The sequence below is a fragment of the Mirounga leonina genome, unplaced genomic scaffold, assembly GCF_011800145.1.
Source record: "Mirounga leonina isolate KUSES-001 unplaced genomic scaffold, KU_Mleo_1.0 Mir_201, whole genome shotgun sequence".
Lineage (NCBI taxonomy): Eukaryota > Metazoa > Chordata > Mammalia > Carnivora > Phocidae > Mirounga > Mirounga leonina.
Window position 1 is genome coordinate 21,694,395 of NW_023270504.1, and position 14,432 is coordinate 21,708,826.

Sequence of the window (14,432 nt, forward strand, 5' to 3'; positions counted from 1 at the left end):
TTCCTTCCTTCCTTCCTTCCTTCCTTCCTTCCTTCCTTCCTTCCTTCCTTCCTTCCTCTTTTCTTTTTTTCTCTTTATATGGACAGAACAAGGATAGGATAAGCACGAATACTAATCAAAAGGCCTAGGCAGTGATAATATTTGAATGTGAGCACTTGTCTATTTAGGCAAATGAGAGTCTATCCAGTTCTAAGGCCTATGATTCTCTGTTTGTTTTGACAAGAAAAAAAATCAGTGACCTTGAGAATTATCTTCTAATTAGTTCCCTTTCTCTTTACTTTCTGTCTATACTTATTCTCCTTTGGAGTCTTGAAAATTACCATCTGAGGTTGCTTCCTCCCTCATAGCTCCCATTTTACTGGTGATGTTCTGACTGCTTCCCATGGTTCATCTGTCCTCCACAGAACCGGCTGGCCTCCACGAGGTGCAGGATTTCTTAGGGCGAATCCAGTTCTACCAGCACCTGGGGAAGCACGAGAACCTGGTGCAGCTGCAAGGCTGCTGCACAGAGGAGCTGCCGCTCTATATGCTGCTGGAGGATGTGGCCCAAGGGGACCTGCTCAGCTTTCTCTGGACCTGTCGGCGGGTGAGCAGCAGGGCAGAGGCATTAGGAAGGAAAGGCTTGACCTGGCTCATTAGCTGGTCACATGTCAAATAGCCTGGCAAACGACCAAGCAGAGAGACATTATAGGAACATAATAATGATTGAGTATCACCATCCCATAGAACTTTTTATGATGGCAGAAAAATTCTCTATCTGCTCTGTTCAAAATGGTAGCCACTAATCACATGCGGCTATGGAGCACTTGAAATGTGGCTGATGTGACTGGGAAATGGAATTTTTAAAATTTCATTTAGTTTTAAATAATAAACTTCTCAACAGCCACATGTGGCTAATGGCTATCATAGTGGGCAGTGCAGATTTAGGGCATGAACTCTCGGCTTTATATCCTACGAGCTGTGTGACTTTGGGCAAGTCTTCCCTCTGAACCTGAATTTTCAGCATCTGTACAATGGGAATAATAATAAGTTATTATTAAAATTAACAGAAATTATGCATGTAAAAACTATTGTTAGTATTGACTGTAATTTTATCGCTGTTAGCCTTAAATGTGTCTTCTATTCCGTAACATCCCTCTAGTATGCCAGGGTTGACGAGGAGACATTCAGCTTGAAAGTTTTTGTACTTCAAATTCATATTTAAAAAAATGTAAATGTGTAGAAATTTCCAGGCTAAAGTGCAAGTCCTCTTGCTTGCAGTTTTTCTGCTTCTCTACATATTCCTCTTTCTGAAGTACTGCATGTTTCCCTAGTTAGTTCCTCACTTACCAATGAACAAGTTCAATATTAATCAAGCCTCCTCAAAAGACTGATTACTTTACCGCTAAATGTGTATGATAAAGGGACCCTGTTAATGCCTTACATCCAGTGGTGCAAATGGGACAATGTGCAAGTCTTTAGGCATTTAAGCCTTTGTAAGAGGTTATTTATTCATCTGTAACTTGTTCTCTGCTCTAACTTCGCTATTCTATTTTTTAAAATGATTATGCTTCTCTATTTTAGACCATTTACACATGCTTCTCTCATTACACCAAACTTCTCCCTTTCCTTTTTTTTTGCATAGTCATTGTCCAGCCATCCTTCAGATCTTTTTTTGTCACCATCATATGCTCTCTTTTTCATCTCCTTCATGGAGCTTATAGATATGTAACCATATATTTATGTATGATTATTTGATTCTGATGTCACACTTTAAGTTCCAGAAGGCAGCAGACATGTTTATTTTGCTCACTCTTGTGTTCTGAGTTCCTAAGATGGAACCTGGCACATAGTAGTCATTCAATAATGTGTTGAGTTAATGTGCTTAATTAATCACACACACATAGTGCCCCAGGAAAATTGTTGCTTTATCCAGGGGATAGTCTTATGATATCTGTCTTTCCTACCTGCTATTCTGTTCTTCCTTCATTCTGTTATTTATCTACATTCTTTATTGTTTTTTTTAGGTCAATCTATCATTGTACTTCTTTGCATATCTGAGAATCTCTCATATTAGCCTCTCCTTGAATCTTCATCCCTACGTTTTTGTATCTTTGCCTTGATATCTGCATTTAAGAATATCTCTGCCCCTATTTTATTTTTTAGATCTGTTCATGTCATTTTGATGTCATGTTTTTTCTTTGGCTCTTTAGGATGTGATGACCATGGATGGCCTTCTCTATGATCTCACAGAAAAACAAGTATATCACATCGGGAGGCAGGTCCTCCTGGCTTTGGTAAGTCTGGGAAAAATGACAACAGATGGTATGGATTTTTCTTGTTAGTCTGATATTTGACATCACATTTCTCATATTTATATTTCCAAATGGGGTATAGATTATAAAGAAAATCAGATGGAAGTTAAGGGTCAGAAGCTCAAGCACTGATAAATTGTTTCAGTTCTTTCTTTATGAAATTATTTAGATAATATACACAGGATTGGTAATTCTAGGCAGAAAGTCGTCAACTTAGGCTTTGTAGAAGGAACAGGAAGGATTTTAAAAGGTTTCTCAGTCTTAAAGGTCAAAAACCAGGGCCAAGAGTTATATGCTTGACACTCTTACTTCCCCATATACACTAATATTAAGAGATGTAAAATGGCAAATAGCGAGCGAGTTGGGAGGAGACACGGGAAGAGAAACCAAATGGGTGAAAGGCTGCAGAGCTAGATGGAAGTGCACAATTTTATGCCTGAAAAACAAGAAAGACGAGCTCAGAACACATTTCACTGGAGACTTGCTTTGATACTGAATGTGATAGGAAATACATATACTTTAAAAAGAACAAGGAACATGGAAAAAAAGAAATAAGGGGCAACAGTGAGATCATTCCTTCATTTAAACCAACTTAAATAAAGAGGTAAGAGAAAAAAAGGGTTTAAGAGGAAAAAAAAATGTACCTTTACCAGAATTAGTCAAGAAATTTAGATGACAATTTCTATGAAGTTATTTAGATAACTTTACTTAAAATTAGCATTTGCTATATAGAAAATCAGGCTCTGTGAAGCTACTATTTTAAGTATTTGATATATCTTGCCTCCTTGAGGTGTGAAATGTACTAGGGATCTAAATGGAATCTGGGAAAGCTTAGAAAAGAAGCAGTGAGGTGAAAAGGAGCAGTAGTTACAGCCGAAGTTCCCATGGGGCACAAGGAGAGAGCACGTCGTAGAAATGAGTATTATCTACAGTGTTTGGAGGTCCTAGTTGGTATACTCCCTTGATAAAGTTAGGGTGTCAGGACACAGCCTACCTTGTATTGTGAACCATAATTGCAGTGGTGCCCCACAGAGATGCATTGATCAGGGCTCTGGGTTACCAGTTACAAGGCATTGTCATACTATTTTTTTTTTTTTTCTTACTTTGACAACCTCAAAGTCACTACATTCTTTATTCTTCTCAGGATAGTATAATTTCTTCGTTTAAAACCTCACCTCACCAGGGACAGAAAGCTGCTAGTTACTGTTTCCTTCATCATCAGTGACTGGAAATGACCATCTTAAACGCCCCGCCCCCTTTTTTTATGTCATTCTTATTTAGCAATCGTAGACCTCAATCTCTAGCTCCTTGGTCATGTATAGCTTTTCAACTTCTTATGCCTTGAATAGCCTGATGTTGGGGGAATGATTGCAGCAAATCATTGTCATCCAGGCGCAATGGTTTTCAAATGCTTTGTTGGTTGTGCTAGAATCATTGTGATACTTCTTAAAAATAGAGATTACTAGGTTATTCTCCCTAAATTTTGGTTAAGTAAAGCTGGGGCAAAAATCATAAGTTTTTAAAAAGCTCTCAGGCAATTCTGATTTGTAGGCTGGCTTGAGAATTATTAGAATTTGTAATTCTGGGCACCTGGGTGGCTCAGATGGTTAAGCGTCTGCCTTCGGCTCAGGTCATGATCTCAGGGTCCTGGGATCGAGTCCCGCATCAGGCTCCCTGCTCCTTGGGAGCCTGCTTCTCCCTCTGCCTCTTTCTCTCTCTCTGTCTCTCATGAATAAATAAATAAAAAAATCTTTAAAAAAAAAAAAGAATTTGTAATTCTAATTCCTATGAATTAGAATACCTGGTTCTGGTCACTACCACTCCAAACTGTGTGACCTGATGTAATCATTTAGATTTATCTGACCTAGTTATTTTAGGGACAAAATGAGATGATATAAAGCTCTGTGTAAATTCATTATTATGACACTCAATTTCACTATGTATATATTACCTTGTTTGGGGGACTGCTGCTAGAAACTTGAAACCTGCTTCCTTTTCCAGGGTGTAGCTGGATCCTATCTGAGAGAAATGTAAATTCAGGCAGGGGTCAGAGCTTGACACAGAATGGGTGATCATACTTTCCAAACCCACTATTAATGCTGTTTGGATTATTTGCTCAGTTTGGTAATCCTAAACATAATGCAAAAATGTCTGATTCATTATGGTGACTTGGAAGTGATATGTCATTATCAATGAGACTTGTTCAGAGTTGAAAATGTCCTTGTCTTTTTGAGGATTCCTAGGACTGCTTCTTTTTGTCTGTGACTCGAGCCATGAACTCAGACAGCTGATCCATCTTTGATCTTGTGCTTACAGGAATTTCTCCAGGATAAGCATCTGTTCCATGGGGATGTGGCAGCTAGGAATATCCTGATCCAAAGTGATCTTACTGCTAAGCTCTGTGGACTGGGCCTAGCTTACGAAGTCCATGCCCGAGGGGCCATCCCGGCTACTCACAACGTACCTCTCAAGTGGCTCGCCCCAGAACGGCTTCTGCTGAGACAAGCTGGCATCAGAGGAGACATGTACGGTTTGTTCCTGCCCTTTGGACTTCTTCCCTTCTTGACCTAGATGTCCCCCAGTTCCTGACCATGACTGTATCTGTTGTCAATTATGTCTACATGTGAAATCTCTACCTAGAAGTCAGACAGACTCTCCAGGAGAAATGTGTGTTTTGTGACAGAGCTCATATTTGACATCTGGCTGCAATCCTTTTTAGTGCCTTTTAAAGTATTCCTTCTGTATTAGATTAGCAGCCTTAATCAGAAAAGAGAAAAGTGAAAAGATTATTCATACCAATATCCAAGGACTTAATCTAGTAGATTCCCTTTTATCTGAAGGAGGTGGGTCCACTTAATCAAAAGTTCAGTTAAACCAGGAATTATTAGAATAAAAAGAAATATACATACTTTGAATAATTTACTTTGACTTAAAACATATAAATGTACATTTATTGATTGATCTTTTGGGGGAGGGCCAAAGCCTTTTTTATGAGGACTGACCTGCTAAGTGAAGTTATACACTGTATTTCTTGTATAAATAGCATCCATAACACATTATTTTTGAGTTTCAGCTTGGGATGATTTTGAGTGAGAAATCTGAAAAAAAATGGTGAAGCAATTTGACTGCAGACGTTTATTATTATTTTTTCCAATTTCCTACTGTTGGGCTCACCCACACAATTTGACAACGCTTTCTTTTTAGCAGTATCTTTATAGAATACTTTCAAAGCATTCAACCTAGTTTTCAGGAGCTAATACTTTTTGCATTTATATTTAATTGATTACATAATTGCATTGATGCATCTGATGGTATAAACAGTACTGGAAAGAATCACAATTGACTTTCGGTAACCATATAATTCAGCAGCTTGGCGAAGCACATAGATGTAACATATAATATCTTACTAGTATTAATGTCATGAGCAGCAGAGGAAATTTAGAACATCAGTTAATACGGTGAGTCAATTAAGAGATTTCCATTGCTGCCTCACTGACATCTGCTTTTCAGTAGAGGTCTGGGAGTAATAAGCTTAACTGGGAAATACTGCTCGTTTAATGTGGTTTATAGAATAGTGAAATTAACATGTCTTAAATCATATTGCTGTGGCAAATATCTATTCTCATTATATGTAAAGCTTGTTTTGTTAATATTTTTCCTAGGTTTGGACAGTTAGATCTATTGAGGAAATAGTAGATAAATGATAAACCTCCCTGAGACTTGTGCTAAGTTACTAAAGGCTAGAATTTCGGCAGGAATGAATGGAAAGGATGAAAAAGATGCGGAAGGTAATTTCTTTATGTTTGGGTAGATGTGTTTGTGTGTTTCCATAAACACACATACACACAATTCAGCAAATGATAGTAAACATCTATTAATGTGAAATATAGAAGAAAGGAGACATAAATCCAGTCTGTAAAGAGATTAGACTTGAAGGGGATTGAACAGAAATGCTTTCTAATTACTTTGCTTATGTTATGAGACACCTTTAATTCCCCTTCATTGCCTTTATAGGGTTCTTACTGAAGGCCCCTGATAGTTTAAGTGAGCTCTCTTTAGGAAAGGCAGAAATATAAATTAAGTAAATGGCTTTGTTTCTTTCACAGCTGGTCCTTTGGGATCCTGCTTTATGAGATGGTGACTCTAGGTAAGGAGGGTCCCTAAGGTAGTACCTGTATGCAAATATACAAGTATGTTTATTTGGGCGGGAGATGGCATATGCTATGGGAAGAGGTTTCAGTATGATCTCTGAGGTTTGAACTGGGCTGATATGAAATCCCTCTCCTCCTTTTAACTTTTTTTTTTTTTTTGCTTTCTTTTTCTTTTTTTCCCTCAACACTTTACTAATTCCAAAAGAGGTTTTAAAATCCAAAGAATAATTCCAAGAATGATTTTGTATAAACATAAATATGTTGTCCTTAGATTTATAAACCTATCTGATAGCGAAAATACAGTACTTTCCCATGTTTGGGGAGTGGAGGGCAGGTCTCATTTCTCATTTTGCTCTGTTACTTTTGTAAAAACTCAACATTTTCCTAAATTATCAGTTTTTTTCCTCCCAAACACCTTTTTTTTTTTACTCCAAAACTCTCTAAGCTATATTCTTACTTGATCACCAGGGAGCAACTATATTGTATCTAGCATTTTTCCTTTGGCTCTATCTTTTGCAGGCAGTTAGCCCAGGTGGATGTAGAGTCATGTTATAGTTCATATTCTAGAGGACCTAATATTCCCTTGCTACTCTCATTTTTTTCATACCAACAGGGGCACCACCATATCCTGAAGTCCCTCCTACCAGCATCCTACAACATCTCCAAAGAAGGAAAATAATGAAGAGACCCAGTAGCTGCACACATACCATGTAAGCAGTTTTTAGGGTCTACTCTTCTCTCATTGCAACCTCTTTTTGATCCCCATCAACCGTGCCCTTTTAAAGTGGCTCAGATAATCCCTAGCTGTCCTTTATATGCTAATACACAGCCTTAGACACACCTATGCAGTAAAATACATCTGCTCATATATCATATATACTTATATATGTATGTATGTATGTATATGTGTGTGTATACACACAAAAACACTCAGTGTTGAGGCAACAACTGAAAACTGTATTAGGAATCTAAGTTGATAAAGTTTAGTTCTTCCAGAAGCTTCTAAGTGGACCAAATCCAATGTAAATACAGTAGTGTTTTGCTTGTCTAAATGTCAGTATCAGTCAGAGACTGCCAGCCTCAGTTCTAATATCGCTGCCATAAAAATCCATTGCTCTAGAGTTTTTTTTTTTTTTAAGATTTTATTTATCTGTCAGAGAGAGCACAAGCATGGGGAGTGGCAGGCAGAGGGAGAAGCAGGCTCTCCGCTGAGCAGAAAGCCCGACGTGGGACTCGATCCCAGGACTCTGGGATCTTGACCTGAGCCGAAGGCAGATGTTTAACTGACTGAGCCACCCAGGCGTCCCTCCATTGCTCTAGAGTTACTCACTGGCTCTTATTTAGTATTTAACTTTTAAAAAATATTGACTATTTTTCCAGGTCTGAGCAAATTAGAAGCCAACCAGAAGGGGGTAGAAAGAAATTAGAAAGATAGGAGAAGGAGTATCCAATAATGTCAGCAGAAGGGGACAGCTGATGAGCTAGTGCAGAGGCAGAAAATGGAAAAATTAAAAATTATACACAGAATTTTATAACCTATAAATTACAAAAAGGGATTGTTATAGAATATAAGAAAAGGTTAAAATATTTATAAGAAGTCAGGGGAGAATATATTAATATAAATTTCTCATAAAATTATTGCTATTTTATAAATTTTTCAGCATTAAAAGGGTAAATTTCCATCACCCTAGTTCCCCACCAATAAAGTTACTGTATCAAGCATATTATAAATGTTAAATATCATAACTATATACATTTATATATATACACACTCACACACATGCATGTATATAATATAATAATACTGCCTGGGTATACTGGAATGATTGTTGAAAAATATTTCTTGTAGGCTTTTTCTATGTGTAAAAATCTGTCCTTTATTTTGGGGGAGGGGAGACACTTAACCAATAAAGTATACAATCTTGAAGAATTTAATATTTGGGTGAGGAGATATCTAAAACAACCTGAAAATCAACTTAAAGTGGGAGGCAACATAAAAGAAGGATTAAAAGCTCAGACTCACATCACAGGGTCAAAAAAACACATGTCCACTCCTAGTCCTGTTACTTTACTGAACATTGTTTACTTACCTGAAAATAGGTATAATGATAATCATACCTCTACGTTATTGTGAGGCTAAAATAAAATAATGCATGTTAAGTTCCACTACCATGCCTTATAAAACAAGTAAGTTCTTGCTACATGTTATCAGGGTTATTAAATTAGCATCTTTTACACAGTCTCACTGTACAATAGTAAAGAGTGTGGGAGACTCAGCGTGGGCTGAGGCTTATAAGGGAAGGCTGCATAGAAGGATTGAGATCTAAAACAAGCCCGCAGGACATGACGACCATCGAGAGGATGCTCAAGGAATCGGGCATAGCATGAGCAAAGACAGAGTTGGGTGTTAACAACCACATCAGAGGCATAGCAAGACATTGACTTGGCTGGAGGAGAGGGGTTCAGTTAGGCAAGGTCTCTGAGGCAGAGAAGCTAGCAGGTAGGATGTCGGTTTTACACGGCAGACTGTGGGAAACCACTGTAGGTTCTTGAGAGGGATGAGACGTGACAAGAAGTGTTCGATAAGAGACTACATTATTAATTCTTTGTAAACTGGATTGAAGAAAAGACAGCTTAAAGGTGGTGAGTACTTTTGTCTAGATTAAGGCAATTTCTTGGAGAAGCTAAATAATAAAAGAGGGCAATGACCTGGATTAATGAAAGGAAACATCTAATTAATTAGATTATTCAAAATTAGTGTGAATCATATTATTCCATAACTTCTTATTTTGTTGGCTGCGAGGTAGCTTTTACTGGGAGATACCTTATAGCAATGGTGGGGAATGCTACAAGTGAGTAATATCTAAAGGATGAGAACACTTAACTTCTGAGAGTTTTGGGCAATAGAAAGAAAAACTTGTTCTGTCATACTGATTCTAGTTTGAGAAATCTTCAGTCGTTCTTCTTATAAAAAGGGCCCTGATGAGAAGACGATATTAAGTGATTTAATACTAAGAGGATAAGAAGGAATATTATTCTCTGGAAAAACAGGAGAGGACAGTGAGAAGTAGATGAATGACTGTGGGTTTTTTTATTGTTGTTGTTGTTAAGGTGTGTTAGGAGAAGAGACAACGTTCCTCAAACATTTGCCTTGTCAAGGAAGTCAGTTTCTCTTGTTTCCCTCTCAGGTATGGTCTTATGAAGTCCTGCTGGCGCTGGAGTGAGGAGAGCCGCCCCTCACTTAAAGAGCTACACTCACGCCTAGAAATCGCCGCTCGAACTGCAAATGACAAAGCTGTGTTGCAAGTACCCGAGTTGGTGGTGCCTGAACTGTATGCAGCCGTGGCAGGTATCAGCATGGACAGCCTCTCCTACAGCTACAGCATCCTATGAAGATCTTGGGGAAAGAAACATTTATGAGTGATCATATACTATTGGAATGGATTCCTCCGAGAACAGAGAATAGCTTTCTAGTGGGACATAAAGGGACAAATAGGATATTCCCCTACACATTTCCCTAGATACCCAAAATGATGCCAGATGAGGCTCTACACTCCATATACCCTGGAGACTGAGAAGTATAGTTTCATTTCTGCTGTCCCAATCCTGAAGACCCACAGTAGACGTGGTGGATAGTACCATTGCAAAGAAAATCTTAGAAATCCACGTTTGTCTGGCATTGCACAAACAAGCTGGTCCTCCCACCACAGACTGGTTTCCTCTTGAAGCATGCTTTCATCTAGATTATAGAGTCCAGAGAAGTTGGGAGTCAACTGATGGAATAAGGAGCCGGAAAAGAAGTTGATGAGAAAGAAAATCAAAAGGTTCTATTTGCTCAGGAGTACAGACGTGGACCAAGGTCATCCTTCAAAGAGAAGGTGGAGGAAGGAGATAAAGTTCTTCAGTCCTGGTCCGTTCATGCAGGACTGGAGGAGGACCATGTAGGAAAACTTCAGAGTTTCCTTTTGGGTATAGATAAGAGGTAGATAGTCTCTTTTTATCTAATTATGAGACAAGTGAACTTGGCTGGAACTACTTTTAACTAGAAGCTGGAGAGGTCCATTCACGATTAAGAACATTCAACAGCTATTGTTCATCAGACTAGCTTCCTGGTCCCCATAAAACTAGGGAGACTGAGCCTAGAGAGCCCATTAGGCTGTGATGAATATACAGTTGACCCTTGAACAACATAGGTTTGAACTATGTGGGTCCACTTATACATGGAGTTTTTTTCTTGATAAATGCAGTGCAGGCCTGTAAATGTATTTTCTCTTCCTTATGATTTTTTTTTTCTAGCTTAATTTACTGTAAGAATACAGAATGTAATACATAGAACATACAAAATATGTGTTGACTGTTTATATTTTTGGTAAGGCTTCTGGTCAACAGTGGCTATTACTAGTTAAGTTTTGGGGGAGTCAAAGTCATATGCAGATTTCTTTTTTTTTTTAATTTATTTGAGACAGAGAGAACGAGAGAGAGAGCACATGAGAGGGGGGAGGGTCAGAGGGAGAAGCAGTTTCCTTGTGAGTAGGGAGCCCGATGCGGGACTCGATCCAGGGACTCCAGGATCATGACCTGAGCCGAAGGCAGTCACTTAACTAACTGAGCCACCCAGGTGCCCCAAGATTTTATTTATTTATTCATGAGAGACAGAGAGAGAGAGAGAGAGAGAGAGGCAGAGGGAGAAGCAGGCTCCCAAGGAGCAGAGACCCCGATGCGGGACTCGATCCCAGGACCCTGGGATCATGACCTGAGCTGAAGGCAGACGCTTAACCATCTGAGCCACCCAGGCACCCTATACGCAGATTTCTGACTGTGCAGGGTTCGGCACACTTAATCCCTGTGTAGTTCAATGTACTATGTACTATGTGTGTATTTAATAAGTAGGAAATGTGAAAGCCAAGCAAGAATGCTTAGTAGTCCAGAAGGTCTTTAAAAGGGTTAGAAAAGGATGTAATCTGAGACAGAAGGATGGTAGCTTCTGATTCAATCATTCGTTGATGTACTGTGAAACTTTATTTCATTAAATTAATATTTATTGAGTAAAGTAGGATTTTCTAGTATACAGCTGCCAAATCTCTACAATAGGATAAAAGTAAATAAATGGAAGTTAATGTCAACAGAAAAATTCAGGAGACAATCTGCATTGTCAGAAGACTGGTTCCTCAGGTGTAAAGTGGGGATAATACCTACCTACCTCACAGGGTTGTTGTGAGGACTGAACAAGAATATATGTTTGTACAGTATTTGGCTCATATGTGCTCAGTAAATGGTAGTTTCCTTTCTTTTTGCCCCACCTATCCTAGAATCTTTCATATCTTTTTCATTTAAAATCTACTGTAGCCAGGGGTGCCTGGGTGGCTCAGTCGTTGGGCGTCTGCCTTCGGCTCAGGTCATGATCCCAGGGTCCTGGGATCGAGCCCCACAACGGGCTCCCTGCTCCCCGGAAAGCCTGCTTCTCCTTCTCCCAGTCCCCCTGCTTGTGTTCCCTCTCTCGCTATGTTTCTGTCAAACAAATAAATAAAATCTTTAAAAAATAATAATAAAATCTACTGTAGCCAGAAAGAGAACCTCAGTCTGTCAGTCGCACCTCAAGGCAGGACATACTGAAGGATGGCCTGGTACAAGTACCACATGACTAAAATAATGAGCTCATCACTTTTTTTTTTTTTAAGATTTTTTTCATTTATTTATTTGAGAGAGAGAGAATGAGAGAGAGCACATGAGAGGGGGGAGGGTCAGAGGGAGAAGCAGGTTCCTTGCTGAGCAGGGAGCCCGATGCGGGACTCGATCCAGGGACTCCAGGATCATGACCTGAGCCGAAAGCAGTCGCTTAACCAACTGAGCCACTCAGGCGCCCTGAGCTCATCACTTTTGTATGAGCTTCTGGATGATGACAGTAGCCTTTTACAATTTGAAAATACTGAAAATATGGTGATGACAATGTCCTTGAACATGTGATCTATGGTTTTACTTTTTTATTTTTCTTATTATGTTCAGTTAGCCACTGTATAGTATGTCATTAGTTTTTGATGTAGTGTTCACTGATTCATTAGTTAAGTATAACTAACCCAGTGCTCATCCCAGCATGATCTATGGTTTTAAAGAACACTCTGGGTGCTCTGGGAGGGACACCGAAGGCTGCTATAGAAAGTTGACTGGCAGTTGACAATTTTGTAGAAGTCGGAATCTGAATGAGGTCATGATTAGTCATCCAGCTGAATAATGATTCTTGCCCCGGTAGGAGTACCACATGACTAGTAAGGATTTAAGGGGGTGTTAAGTTGCAATAGGGAGAAGGGAGGTACAGCGCTTGGCACAAAATGATAAAGTCCTATGGAATCTCATTGTTGTTGCTTGTCTGTTCACGTAAGTCAAATTTACAAAATATTTATGTATTAATTCAAATATTTAAAAAAAAGGTGAGTGTTAGGGCCAACTGTGCCAGGCACTGTTCCAGATGTTGGATAAAACAGAGAGCTTTTGATTACAGTCTAGAAAGTAAGAGACTTTAGGTATATGTTTGTGTGGGTATAATTACAAATTGTGGTAAGTGCTACGAAGAAAAACTACGGGATAGTAAAAAGAAATGTAAAATGAGGACCTCCCTGAAGAAATGGCATTTAAACACAGACCTTTTTTTTTTTCCTAAAGATTTTATTTATTTATTTGACAGAGAGACACATCGAGAGAAGGAACACAAGGGGGAGTGGGGAGAGGGAGAAGCAGGCTTCTGCTGAACAGGGAGCCCGACCTGGGATCATGACCTGAGCCACCCTGGTGCCCCTAAACTCAGACCTTACGGGTAGGTAAGCAAACCTGACAAAGAGTGAGAAGAAGAGCCATCTGGGAGAGGGAAGTGGGGCTATATGTGTGAAAACTCTGGGGCAAGGAAAAAGGCATAAATTGTTTGAGGAACTGCAAGTCGGCAAGTGGATGGGGGCACAGTGAGGTTAGGAGGAAAGTGGTACATAATTAATCAGAGCATTGCTCTTTCATACTGTATGTTAATAGTTGTTTTGGTAGGAGGGAAAGCAGCAGACAATTGCTATTTAAAAATTTTACCCTTAATTTTATTTGTTTTTCTGGATATAGGTTTAGAAAAATGGATACAGTGATTATTTATTCTAAGAAAACTGGGTCTTTCCCATTACTTGGCCAGGCTTTCTCCAAAAGGGGGATTATATTTTTGGCATTTTAACTGGTCAGCCAAACCAGGTATGTCTGAGCTAATGAGTGGAAAAGAGAATAAAAATATTTACCATTCAATTAAGTTTAATCTGGGCTAGGATTTGTTTTATTGTTTTGATTCCACCCTCCCCGGATCTTGTTTTTCCAATTTATGCTTTATTGTTTAAAAAAGCCTCTAACATAGCTAGGACCTGAGCAAACACGCACCTGGATACAGTGTCTAACTGAAAGTTGAAAATGTAGTTTAACTTAGAATAGTCTGAACCAGTAGTTTCAAATCACACTCATGCAGAACACTAGTGTTTTTCATGGTAGATTTAGGTGTTTTGTTATTAAAATTGAATAATTTTTTCACTTTTTTTTTAAAAGATTTTATTTAGTCATTCGAGACACAGAGATACAGAGAGAGAGAGAGCACGAGCAGGGGGAGAGGCAGAGGGAGAAGCAGGCTCCCCACTGAGCCAGGAGCCAGACGTGGGGCTCGATCCCAGGACCCCTGAGATCATGACCCGAGCTGAAGGCAGACGCTTAACCGTCTGAGCCACCCAGGTGCCCCAATTTTTTCACTATTTTTAAAGAAAAAGTAAACTAGTAGATAGAATCTTCTTAATCTTAACTTTGCTGTAATAATTTTTATTAAATTTTTGCTTTATCTTATAGCTCATTTAAACAAATGAGTATGGCAAATACAATGGAAAAGTGGGAGGGTAGCCTATTATATTTAATCTAGAGACTGTTTTTACTTGTTTTGGAAATAAGAGTTAGCGGTCATACTATGTGTTAGAAGCATATG

The 14,432-nt window shown here is 38.9% G+C and overlaps 1 protein-coding gene across 2 annotated transcripts in view; it reads left to right on the forward strand.

Moving 5' to 3' along the window:
- Window positions 1-10,683, forward strand: part of STYK1 (serine/threonine/tyrosine kinase 1) — a 53,875-nt gene extending 43,192 nt beyond the window's left edge. For both annotated transcript variants that reach the window (XM_035028216.1, XM_035028215.1), the window contains 6 exons: window positions 405-586; window positions 2,193-2,276; window positions 4,611-4,819; window positions 6,401-6,441; window positions 7,059-7,155; window positions 9,634-10,683. In XM_035028216.1, the coding sequence (XP_034884107.1) occupies window positions 405-586; window positions 2,193-2,276; window positions 4,611-4,819; window positions 6,401-6,441; window positions 7,059-7,155; window positions 9,634-9,838 (818 nt within the window). In that variant the 3' untranslated portion in view covers window positions 9,839-10,683. The remainder of the gene's footprint in view (window positions 1-404; window positions 587-2,192; window positions 2,277-4,610; window positions 4,820-6,400; window positions 6,442-7,058; window positions 7,156-9,633) is intronic.
- Window positions 10,684-14,432: the final 3,749 nt, after the last annotated feature.